At 38.4% G+C, this 12,973-nt stretch overlaps 1 protein-coding gene across 8 annotated transcripts in view; it reads left to right on the forward strand.

The window, feature by feature from the left end:
- The window catches only part of znf512b (zinc finger protein 512B), a 171,645-nt gene extending 164,922 nt beyond the window's left edge, over positions 1-6,723 (forward strand). For 6 of the 8 annotated variants that reach the window (XM_053643640.1, XM_053643634.1, XM_053643636.1 and 3 more), the window contains 4 exons: positions 4,850-4,951; positions 5,120-5,182; positions 5,977-6,075; positions 6,219-6,723. In XM_053643640.1, the coding sequence (XP_053499615.1) occupies positions 4,850-4,951; positions 5,120-5,182; positions 5,977-6,075; positions 6,219-6,662 (708 nt within the window). In that variant the 3' untranslated portion in view covers positions 6,663-6,723. The remainder of the gene's footprint in view (positions 1-4,849; positions 4,952-5,119; positions 5,183-5,976; positions 6,076-6,218) is intronic. The other 2 variants (XM_053643637.1, XM_053643641.1) reach the window with 2 other exon arrangements.
- Positions 6,724-12,973: the final 6,250 nt, after the last annotated feature.

Genomic DNA, 12,973 nt, shown 5'->3' on the forward strand with positions numbered 1-12,973 from the left:
AGTGTCGACCATCTTGAATTCTGTCAAACAGATTTTTTTGCTGCTACTCCTCCTACAAAATTTTTCAAAAGCTTACCTCTAACTGGCATTTTTGCTACATTTGTCCAGTCTTCACCAGATTTGGCTCACATCATCTTCAGACCTGTCTGAAAAAAAAAAAGATCAAACTCTGATATTCAAAACCATTCTCCCATAACAGACTGGCAAATTCTTGAAATTACAAATCATTCTTTAATCCCCTTGCCTATAGTTATGGCTCTGCTTTTCTGTGATTGATAATGCACAAATTGTAGCATGTTTGTGAATATGTGACTCACTGAGTACTTGGCTCCTGAAAATGCTGCTTGCAGCTTTAATTGATGTAAGATTCTCTTGATTTTTAATGTCCATGGTCCTGCGCCTCTTTACATTAATGAAATGATTGTTAGATATGTTCCAACTCGGACACTTAGGTCATCCCATAGCAATTACTCACCACTTTCAAAAAGAACATATCTCTTCAAATCAGCATTTTTATAAGCAAACCTCAATTAAACCTTGCTTTATTTTCTTTCTTTTTTTCCATCTTTTTATGTAGTTTCCTAACAGGGCTGCTATGTACTGTGGTACTGCTTGATTACTCCCACATACAATGCATCTGGAAAGTATTCACAGCGCTTCACTTTTCCCACATTTTGTTATGTTACAGCCTTATTCCAAAATGGATTAAATTCATCATTTTCCTCAAAATTCTACAAACAATACCCCATAATGACAACATGAAAGAAGTTTGTTTGAAATCTTTGCAAATTTATTAAAAATAAAAAACAAAAAAAGCACATTTACATAAGTATTCACAACCTTTGCCATAATACTCAAAATTGAGCTCAGGTGCATCCTGTTTCCACTGATCATCCTTGAGATGTTTCTACAACTTGACTGGAGTCCACCTGTGGTAAATTCAGTTGATTGGACATGATTTGGAAAGGCACACACCTGTCTATAAAAGGTCCCACAATAAACAATGTATGTCAGAGCACAAACCAAGCCATGAAGTCCAAGGAATTGTCTGGAGACCGCTGAGACAGGAATGTATTGAGGCACGGATCTGGGGAAGGGTACAGAAACATTTCTGCAGCATTGAAGATCCCAATGAGCACAGTGGCCTCCATCATCCATAAATGGAAGAAGTCTGGAACCAGCAGGACTCTTCCAAGAGCTGGCCACCCGGCCAAACTGAGCGATCGGGGGAGAAGGGCCTTAGTCGGGGAGGTGACCAAAAACCTGATGGTCACTCTGAAAATGGCTGTGCACCGACGCTCCCCATCCAACCTGATGGAGCTTGAGAGGTCCTTCAAAGAAGAATGGGAGAAACTGCCCAAAAATAGGTGTGCTAAGCTTGTAGCATCATACTCAAAAATACTTGACCTTAATTGGTGCCAAAGGTCCTTCAACAAAGTATTGAGCAAAGACTGTGAATACTTATGTAAATGTGCTTTTTTTTTTTGTTGTTGTTTTTTATTTTTAATAAATTTGCAAAGATTTCAAACAAACTTCTTTCATGTTGTCAGTATGGGGTATTTTTTGTGTGTGTGTGTGTGTGTGTGTGTGTGTGTGTGTGTGTGTGTGTAGAATTTTGAGGAAAATAATGAATTTAATCCATTTTGGAATAAGGCTGTAACATAACAAAATGTGGGAAAAGTGAAGCGCTGTGAATACTTTCCGGATGCACTGTAGCCTTGAGTTCATCCCAAAATACATTTTTCTTGTGTTCAGGTAAATGGTAGGGGCAGCCACGTACAACCACACCTGGGAGAGTCTCACATGGTGAAATTTGTGATTCATATATGAGGGTTGTGTGACCTAGTACAGGTAAAATACATTGGAAAATTCCCCTTGCAACATGGCAACCTGTGCTCTCTGGGACCGCGAGAGATGGGCTCTATGTGGGAGCAGGGTGAAATGAGCCCAGTTTTTTAAAGACACCTCCAGTCCTAGCCCTCCCTCTCCAGAACTACCGTCGCCAGAGCCACCTCTCTCCATGGTTTGTGTTATATACTAAGCAAAAAACTAATGTCCTCTCACATTCAACTGCTTTTATTTCCAGCAAATGTATTAACGTGTAAATATTTGTATTTACATAAAAACATTCAACAACTGAAACATAAACTGAACAAGTTTCACAGAAATTTGACAAATAGAAATGTAATGAGTCTAAAATGAGAATAAAAGTAACAGTCAGTAGCCACCACTTATGGCATGTTCATGCAGGTGAGCAGGCACCCTAGGCATCTTTCTTCTGGTGTTTTTCAGAGTCAGTATAAAGGTCTCTTAGTGTCCTAAGTTATTGTAACTGTGACCATAATTGCCTAGTGCCTGTAAACTGTTAGTCTCTTAAGTACTCTTGTCAGGTGTATGTGCGATAATTTTTTATGGTTCATTGAACAAGCATGAAAAACATGGTTTAAACCCTTTCCAATAAAGATCTGTAAAACTTATTTGGATTCTACAAAATTATCTTTAAAATTTTCTCCTGAAAAATTATTTTTTTTTTACATTTATTTTTTTGTTAAGTATATTGGTAGCGCGTCTGACCTTATAGTTGACTTCCCCAACTCCCCTTGTGACCTCAAAGGGCCCGTTCCACTTTACGAATAATTTGGAGCTTTACATTTGAAGTAATATGAGCAACATTGAGTAACATTATCTCTTGGTGTGAATGCCCATAGCTGAGCTCCCCTGTTATACAGTCAGCTGTGCTTGGACCTGACACAAATTCTCCTGTGTTAGGTGACCCAAGGTGTGAAGTTTTGCTCTCAGGTCCAGAACATATTGAATTTCTTTAAAACTATTTTTTTTAACTGCGTGAAGGTCCTCCCTCCCAATTTTCTGTAATGACACCCAAGATGCAGCAGGGCTTACACCTGTATCATAATTCAAATGGGGAGAACCACGTGAAGGCTTGTGGGACCTCTCATACTGCAAATAACAAAGGTGCAAGCCAATTATCCCAATTCCAGGCCTCATGAATGAAATTCCTAATCATGTTTTTTAGCATTTGATTAATCCACTCTACCATGCCATCTTTTTAGGATGGTAAACACTGGTGCAAATCAATTTAGTCCCTATTAATTCATAAAGCTCACATTGTGTTTGTGACATTGCATAATCCACCAGAACTAACACAAAGCAATAGCCTCACATGCACCTCTCTAAAGGCCCAACAAGGTCTATACCAATCCTTTCAAAGGGGACCCCGATTTAGAGTAATTTATGAAATGGCATTATTGGGGTGACTGGCAGGTTCACCAGCTGACATTCATGGCTTGCCGCACACCACCTTTGTGCATTACCATGGCCAGGAGACATGAGCCATTAGAGGCTTGAGTGGTTTATCCTGTCCTCGATGCCCAGTCATGAGACTATAATGTGCTACATGTAAAATTATTTTCCTTGGGCTTTTCAGAACCAATAATTGAGTGGTATCTTCTATTGTGTGAGTGTCCTGTGTCACTCGATATAACATTCTTGATCATTGAAAAATATTGGTTGTTGAGTGTAATTTCTGGCTGGATAATTTGACCATCTATTACTCTAACTTGGTCAAAGGCATGGCGAAGAGACCTGTTATGCATCTGTTACAAAGGGAAGTCCCCAAGGGGAAGACCCCCCTCTCCAAGTCATCATGATGTGGCTCAGGCGAGTGAAAACCAGGGTGCATCATTTCAATATGGATATCAAGATGAGGGTGAAAACCAGGTCTGGGGTGTTGGTTTCGGGAAAGGAAAAAACAGACACCTGGATCAGGAACTACCGCTTGGTGATCCTCCACTAACTGAACGACTTCATCCAGGGACACAGGCCAGTGGCATAAGACCGAACTGGAAAGCCTATTCATCCTTTTGTTCATCTACTCCCACGCAGCTGCCAGACACTTGAAAAGTTCACTGAAGGCCTCTGTGGAGGCTATCTTGGAAAGCATCACCTCTGTGACTGTGACAGTGGACACAGCTGGAGATGTGGTGGGCTGTAGCAGTTTCTGGAGTGCCCACCAGTTCTCGGCCTGCTCTTGAGTGAGTGTTTCAAAACATAGAAGCTGTGCATTGCACAGGTCAAGAAGAGCTTGGTGTTGGGTTTGGTGGAGGCTGGCAAGGGACTTTCTGTCATCACCAAGTGGGGAGGCTTCCATGGCAGTGTCTAAATACTCGTCACCACTGGAGAACTCTGTGTGAATGGGTGCGGAGGAAGACTAGGGAGGCAGTCAGAATTTCAGCAGAGCTCCAGGTTCACTTTTATTTCTCAGCAGCACTTTTCTTAAAAACTCAACTAAAAAAACAAACTAACAGAAATGCACTGGCTCGTGGCTTTTACCTCAGTCAAGTTTAAGATTACACTCCACGTGATGTGTGTGTGTGTGTGTGTGTGTTGCAAGCTCCTCCAGCAATGTCTCTCTCTCTCTGTCTCTCTGGCTCACGGTGGTCACTGAAAGCACAAAGAAACACACATAAGTAAACTGGCGGTAATAAGACACTGGTGAGAATCCACACACAATACTTGCCAGTTCAATCCACCTCCTCTCCCAGCTAACACTTGACCATGCTCCTGCTGCCACAGTTTATTAATCATACTGTATATCTTTTAATGTTCTAATGTTCTATTGTAGATTTTCTATATCCATTGCCATTGATCCTTTTACTGTTTTATACAATTGTCATTTTGTAAAGCACTTTGAACTACTTTTTGTAAGAAAGGTGCCACTAGTTCTGAGGAAACAGCCATAATAAAAGGAAGTAGAACCACTATTACCACCTTGGTGTTATCAGCTAACTTCTCCAGGATCTTGCCATTGTTCTCCCTTTTTGTCTTTTAGCTGAATTACACACGACCGGGCCTTCCCACCTATAAACCTGAAACCTTGGATACTTGGAAAAATGCAGTGAAGGAAAAAGGTTTCATCTGTTGTCCCAACAGTGTAAGTAGTATACTCTTTCTAACAAATCAATTCACTCCTTTATAGAAATAAAAACACTGACCATATATATCTGATTTACAATAACATCTTAAATGCAATATTTTGTTTGTTTGTTTGCTTGCTTGCTTGTGGTCCCCTGTGGAATAATTAGCTTATTTACCTTGACAGAGCTGTCAGGCCATTTATTCAAGTGTGTCAGGACTCAAAGCTCATCTTACCAGCTGCATCAAGGTACACAGCTGATTTCTGTGGTTTATGAGCATTTACATGTACAAAATAATCTGATAAATGCAAAAGGTTTGGCAAATCTCAGTTAGAATTTAAATAATCTGGTAATAAATCTGGTAAGAAAGTGGATATTCATGAGTAAATGATTACTTTTATTAGTGTCGCTAATGACCTGGGTAATGTTTTTACTACTCTTACTATTGCAAATTGTTATTGTTGAAATAATGTAATCAAAACAAGTGTATCATACACTTCAAAATAGCCACCTGAAAAACAAATGCAATTCTGTGATGGACTCCTCAACTGTGTACACTCCTGTTAATCATGTTAGAGACAGCTTCATTGCTCAGAAGTGCAAACATTTTGGAATTCAGTGCTAAATAGCCAGCATCACCAGGGAGTTTTTTTTTAAATGGGAATAAGCACGAAAGCATTTCTGTCATCTCTTTTAGTATTTCACATGTTTATATCTGACCTTTTCATAACCAGCCAAGTAAATTGAAACAGTTCAGCAGTGTTCTCCCTGGGCATTTCAAAAAGAATCTTTCTGAACAAATCAACATGTTACATGATTTGTTGATATTAGTAGCTTATTAAGACATTCTGGTTTTGTATTTGTCAGATCATGCTTCACATCAAATCAATGCACAGAGAATTTTTTAAACATTTAAATTGCTTTTCCTCATCTCAGGCTTTATGAAACAGGAAAAGTTGGAATGGAAACTTGATATCCATATTGAAATGATGCACCTTTTCTGTACTGTTTCATTGTCTCAGTTTAATTCTACTCCAAACAGGGAGGGGTCATTGTGGGAAAGTATACATGCCTGCTGTGCCAGAAGGAATTCAGCTCTGAGAGTGGGGTGAAATACCACATTTGTAAGACACACTCTCAGGTGAGCCATAAAGCATACATAGAAACACTCATACACCCACACACACATACATACATGCACACACTTTGTCACACACATAATATTTACCCACAGAAACACACACATGCCTACACATAATTTATTTGACTTTCCCTTGTCACAAGACTAGTGCACCAGTGTCAGCTGCTCTCACCTCCTCTTTCCGCACACCCTGCTGTCCCCTCATTTTAATTCAGAATTGGTTTCGAGCAACAGGCCACGTGTCTAAGAGCAAGAACAAAGATTCACAGAGCTACAAGGTGCAGAAAGACATGAAAAATGGAGTACCCTGGAAGAAAAGGGGACGGAAACCCAAAGAACGTCTGGTTGAAACAGCGTCCACTCAAGAAAAGACTTTGAGTACTAGCAGTGGACCTTCCGTGAATCACCAAACCCAAAATCCAAACACAAGCCAAACACCAGTCCAAACATCAAGCCAGAACCCAACCTACACCACCCCCAACAATATCCCAACACCAATAGATGGTATAGCTCTTATCCACAATAGAGATTTGCAGCCTCCTGTTAAGAAGAGAGCCAAACCTAAGAAAGCACTACTCACAGAGTAACATGACTTTCACCACTTAAATACCAGACAGGATGTTGTTAGCAATATGCCAGTAAACAAACTAAACAATAATTAATCTGTATGTCATCACCTCTGCGATTAAATATTCAGCAGAAGATGGAGCTGATACAGAATAGGAGAGCAGATGAGAAAGTGTCAACAGTTAGCTCTTGCATTAGTTTTACACTTTTTTTTACCTGATATATACACAAACCTTATATACAGTCCCCTTTGAAAGGATTGGAATGGCAAGAATTTAGCAGTGCTATATACTGAAGACATTTGGGTTTGAGATCAAAAGATGAATATGAGACGGTAGATCAGAATTTCAGCCTTCATTTCCTGATATTTACATCTAGATGTGTTAAACAAATTACAACATGGTACCTTTGGTCACAGACCACCCAATATTTAGGTAAGCAAAATTGTTGAAAAAGATAGTCTTAAAATAAATAACATTAGTCATTAGTGGTTAGCACATTTGCGTCATACCTCTGCAGTTGGGGGTTTGAATCCTACCTTTGCCATGTGTGTGTGCGGAGTTTACATGTTCTTCCTGTGGTTTGGGGGTTTCCTCCAGGTACTCCGAATTCCTCCCCCAGTCCAAAGATATGCATTGTAGGCTCACTGGCATTTCCAAATTTGTCCATAGTTTGTGAGTGGGTGTGGGAATGGGTGTACGATTGTGATGCGATGGGTTGCCACCTTGTACAGGGTGTCCCCCGCCTTGTGCCCCGAGTTCCTTGGGATAGGCTCCAGGCTCCCCCATGACCCTATGTATGATAAGCAGTATGGAAAATGGATGGATGGATAGATTTGGTTGCATATCCCTTGCTTGCAATAACTGCATCAAGCTGGCAACCTACTGACACCACCAAAATGTTGCATTCTTTCATTCTTTGTGATGTTTTTCCAGGCTTGTATTGTAGCTTCTTTCAGTTGTTCTTTGTTTTGAGGGGTTTCTTCCTTCAGTCTCCTCTTCAGGAGGTGAAATGCCTGCTTAGTTGGATTAAGGTCTGGTGACTGACTTGGTCAGTCTAAAATCTTTCACTCCCCCCCCCCCGATGAAATCCTTGGTTGTGTTAGCAGTGTGTTTTGGACCACTGTCTTGCTAGATGATGAAGTTCCTCCCAATTAGATTGGATGTGTTTATCTGTAACTTGGCAGACAGGATGTTTTTGGAGACTTCTGAATTTATCATGCTGCTACCAACATGAGTTACATCATCAATAAAGATTAGTGAGCCTGTTCCACAAGCCACCCTGCAAGCCCAAGCCATGACACCACTATACTTGTCTGATGAGCTTGTATGTTTTGGATCATGAGCAGATCCTTTCTTTCTCCAAACTCTGGTCTCTACCTAACTTTCGTAGAGGTTAATCTTGGTTCCAGAACTTTTATGGCTCATTTCCTTATTTATTTATGAATTCCAATCTGGCCTTCCAATTCTTAATGTGGTTTGTATCTTTGGTATGGCCTCTATACTTGCTCTTGAAATCTTCTTCAAACAGTGAATTGTGATACCTTCACCCCTACACTGTGGAGATTGTTGGAGATGTCACTGTCTGTTGTTATTGGGGATTTTCTTCACAGTTGTCACAGTGTTTCTGTAATCAACTGCTGCTGTTTTTCTTGGCTGATCTGTTAGATGTCTGGTTATTAGTGCACTAATGGTTTATTTCTTTTTCAGTACATTCCAAATTGTTGTATTGCCTATGCCCAATTCTTGTGCAATGGCTCTAATTGATTTTCCCTCTTTTCTCAGCTTCAAATGGCTTGTGTTTCTCCCATAGAGAGCTCTCTGGTGTTCAAGTTGGTTTGTCCTTTTAAACAACAATTGCAGTATTCACATGTGAAACCCAGGGCTCAGCCCAAGAATAGACATTCAGAACTATTAACTGTTTAAACAATCAATCTAACAGGGCACACCTGGGCAACAAAAAACATGTCAGTCAAATATTACACTATTTGATTACTTGAAAAATGAGTGGGTTCAAACAAAATGTTCAAATTTGTTTAACACATCTAGATGTAAATATCAGGAAATAAAAACTGAAATTGTCTCATAGTCATCTTTTGATCTCAAATCCAAATATCTTCAGTGTATAGCAAAAGCAAAATAATTGGCCTTGCTTTTCCAATACTTTCAGAATAAAATGTGTGCATAAAATGTGTTTACTGGTATACTGATATTCAAAAATCAATTTTTGTTCCATTTGAAAGTTAATTTCAGTGATTATATATATATATATATATATATATATATATATATATATATATATATATATGCATATACACTTATGCAAAGAAACATTTCTGACAAATAAAGTGATATCAAGATATTCAGTTAGCTTCTAGTGCTAATTTACTGCTACTTTACAGCTGGTGTTTTATCACATATATATATTGTATTGTGTATATCTATGTCCATATATAAATACTATACAGACCAGTTTGTTTTTTGTCCATTGTTTCCCAAAAAGGGTGGTAAATATATTCTATTTTCTTTCATGGTCAATGTCTGATTTACATTCTCCTCTGATATATTGGAATTTGTTCAGTTAAAGGTACCTAAATGTTAGATAGCTGTTGAAGGAGTCTGCTTCCTGTGCAATACTGTTGTTTTTGTGGTTTGTGTCCACTCTCTTGGAATTTGCTTGGAATTTTGCTTTGAATCTTAAGAGGACTAAACTTATACCCATGTATGACTGCCTTCCTATTTCTAGTAGCCAGTACTATACAGCAGTTGGTTTTAGGTTAAAACTCTCAGCTGCCAGAAAAAAAAAAATATTATTAAAATTATTTTAATCATTTGTGCTCTCACTTCATCAGAAAATAACCATGTAACATAGGTCAAATATATAGGTTCAGTTCAAACATAAGAAATGCCACGTAGAGAATGAATCCCTTCGTGGATTAAAATAAGAACCAGTGAAGCTTGTCCAGTTCTCTGTATGAAATTGTTTTAGTATTACATACACTTATTGAAGCTTATAATTTACTATCTAATCATCCAAAAAAAATTCTAATAAACAAACAATTATTCTAATTTAAAGCTGTTGTAATCAATTGTGCAGATATTGCTAACCTGTCCACTGAGGGAGTCCCTCTCTTTGTTCCCATGCCCTTCATTCAAGCATTTCTCCAAACATATCTCCAAAGCCCTGACCTCCAAGGACAAGCACATGCATAGTTCATGTGTCAGTGTGGATGCAGGTGTGCAAGCAGTGCATCTGCTGTGTGGGTTCAAAAGTCTGCACCCACAAATCTGGGGCTTTTGTAAGTTGCAGTGCTGTGAAAAAGTATATGATTTATTCTGTCTTTGTGTATAACTCATTAAATTGTTTCAGAAATTAAAATAAAATCTAAGATAAAACAAAGGCAACCTGAGTAAACCCAAATACAGTTTTTAAAAGATAGTTATTTAGTGAAGCAAATAAGTTATCCAATACCAACTGGGCCAACTGGGTGTGAAACTGTATTTGCCCCATAGTAACTAATTCCCAAAATCTATGAAACTGCATTCACAATGGGGTTCAGCTGGGCTAGACACAACCAAGCCAGATTACTGCAAACCCTGTTCAATGAAATCAACAGTTAAATAGAACTTTTTCAACAGCATTAAATTCTTACCTAGTAACACACTAAGCCAAAATTTAAAGAAATTCCAGAAATTATGAGGAAGAAGGTGATTGAAATGCATATGTCTGGGAAGGGTTATAAAGCTATTTCAAAGGCTCTGGGACTCCAAAGGGATCAATTCATACATTTAAAATCTATATCCTGAATTTATATATTTCTGTAAAGCTGCTTTGGGACAATGTCCGTTGTTAAAAGCACTATACAAATGAACCTGAATTGAATTGAATTCAAAGGACCACAGTGAGAGTCATTATCTCCAATTGGAAAAACTTGACACAGTAGTGAACCTTCCAAAAAGTGGCCGACCTTCCAAAATACGACTCATCCAGCAAGTCACAAAAGAGCCAAGGACAACATCAAAGGACCTACAGGCCTCTCTTGCACAATTAAAGGTCACTGTTCATGACTCCACTATCAGAAAAACACAGGGCAGAAATGGCATCCATGGAAGAATGGTAAGGGGGAAACCTCTGTTAACCCAGAAGAACATTAAGGCTCATCTGAATTTTGCCAAAACACACCTCAAACTTTTGGGAGAATGTTCTGTGGATTGATGAGTCGAAAGTGGAACTATTTAGAAGACATGGGTCCTGTTGCATCTGGTGTAAACCAAACACAGAATTCCACAAAAAGAACATTATATCCACTGTCACGCATGGTGGTGGAAATGCGATGGTTTGGGGATGCTATGCTGCTTCAGGGCCCGGGAAACTTGTAATAATTGAGGGAAACATGAATTCTGCTCACTACCAGGAAATTCTAAAGGAGACTGTTCTTCAGTCTGTAAGTTGAAACTCAAATGTAACTAGATTATGCAGCAAGACAATTATCCAAAGCATCGGAGTCCTAGTCCTAGAAGTAAGTGAAAAACTGGTCTCCAGTTATTGGAAGTGTTTGGTTGCAGTTATTGTTGTTAAAGGTGGCACAACCAGACTTTAAGGTTAAGGGGATGATTAGTTGGCACGTTCGTGATAGGTGTTGGATAATTTTTTTTACTTCAATAAAAAAAAAGAAAACTGTATTGTTTGTTTACTCAGGTTGCCTTTGATTTATGTTGTATTTCGTTTGAAGATCTAAAACTATTTAGTATGAGATATATACAAAAACAGACGCAAAACAGCTAAGCTTTATCAGAACAGTTAAGTTTTGTTTTCTTTTTTTGTCTAGCTAAGCTGTGCGTGCTATAATATTACTGTTTGTGAGGATAACAAATTTATACCAGAACCAAGCAAAGTAAGCTCTGCAACAGTTTTCAAGCCCTTCCAATCTTTCTTTCCAGTGCTGAAAAGACACACCAATGTTCACTCTTGTTCTTGTCTTTCTTTCTGGATGCTAATAGAAATTTTGGTCGAATGTCAGTCTTTGCCACTGATTTCGTATGTCAGTAATATTAGAATAAACTCCTATTCCATCAAGCTAGTGATTCATTTCTGTTCATTTATAGCTTACGCTTGTAAGAGATGCCTGAGCTCATGCTAATGCATATTTATATATTTATATGCTAATGCATATAAATATGCATAAATGCATATTTATTGTATGATGTAGATTGATATTCCTGCACATAAAGACTTCCAATATTTTGTGTAAGGCACATTTGAAGGGAAAACACTTTCCCTTTTTTTTCTTGCACTTTATTCTCCTCTCCCCTATACTCTCCTTAACTTCAAACCTCTTCCTGCCCTATTCTCTCCATTATAATGCAGTGGATATGTTTAGAGTGTTCTTTCATGGTCATCTTCTTTTAATCATAACCTTACCTACTACAAGGGCAACAGGGCAAGGCTGGATCTGCACAAATAATTATTAAACCATAAAGTTGATAATGTAATGTCTTATTTGGACCGAAGAATTTTTTAGCATATGACCATGTATTCCCAAAACCTCTTATCAAGCATTGTTCCAGGGTGCCATGATCACATTGCGTTTACATATTGCAATCCTGGTACAATATATAAAATTGACGATTTTTTGGTTCTGTTAGGATTCAGTTAAATGTAGGAATCCAACAATACAATTACACCTCCGCCCCCCCCCCCCCCAACACATATAAGTACTAGTACATGCACCGATACCAATACTGACACAGAAATGAGAAATCTACTTAGTATTAAGCAATCGAGGTCATCATTATACATTATATATAGTTCTATTTGTGTTGGTTGCTGCCATGTGCCATTAGTAATGAACTCATCATGCTGAGTTTTAAGCTAAGAAGTTATTGCATTTAAACTGTAAACATTATGAGGGAGGCTGAGCTGAGCATGTAGAGCTGTATCAGTGACAATGGTCATTAAAAATAAATTGCATCTTCAGCAAAGTCAAGATGCTGGCAAGCACGGGGAAAAGCATGTGTGCCTCAATGCTTGGAGTTTGCAGAACTGAAGTGCTATCAACTACGGTTTCTCTGCATGCTTGCTTCAGTGCTTTCATGCTTACAAATATAGTGCCTCTAGAAAGTATTCACCCCCAGTGATTATTTCTCTTTTTGCTGTATTGCAACATCAAACTTAAGCATACCCAAATGTGATTTTTGTCTATTACTTTGAAGGTGAATCTCTATAAAAATTAAATAAAGTATTTGGATGTCCTTAGAATTATTTGAAAATATTTTTTTAACTGTTTAATTGTTAAATATACACCCCCTTAATGGGAATTCTCGGATGATAT

The sequence above is a fragment of the Ictalurus furcatus genome, chromosome 15 (assembly GCF_023375685.1).
Source record: "Ictalurus furcatus strain D&B chromosome 15, Billie_1.0, whole genome shotgun sequence".
Lineage (NCBI taxonomy): Eukaryota > Metazoa > Chordata > Actinopteri > Siluriformes > Ictaluridae > Ictalurus > Ictalurus furcatus.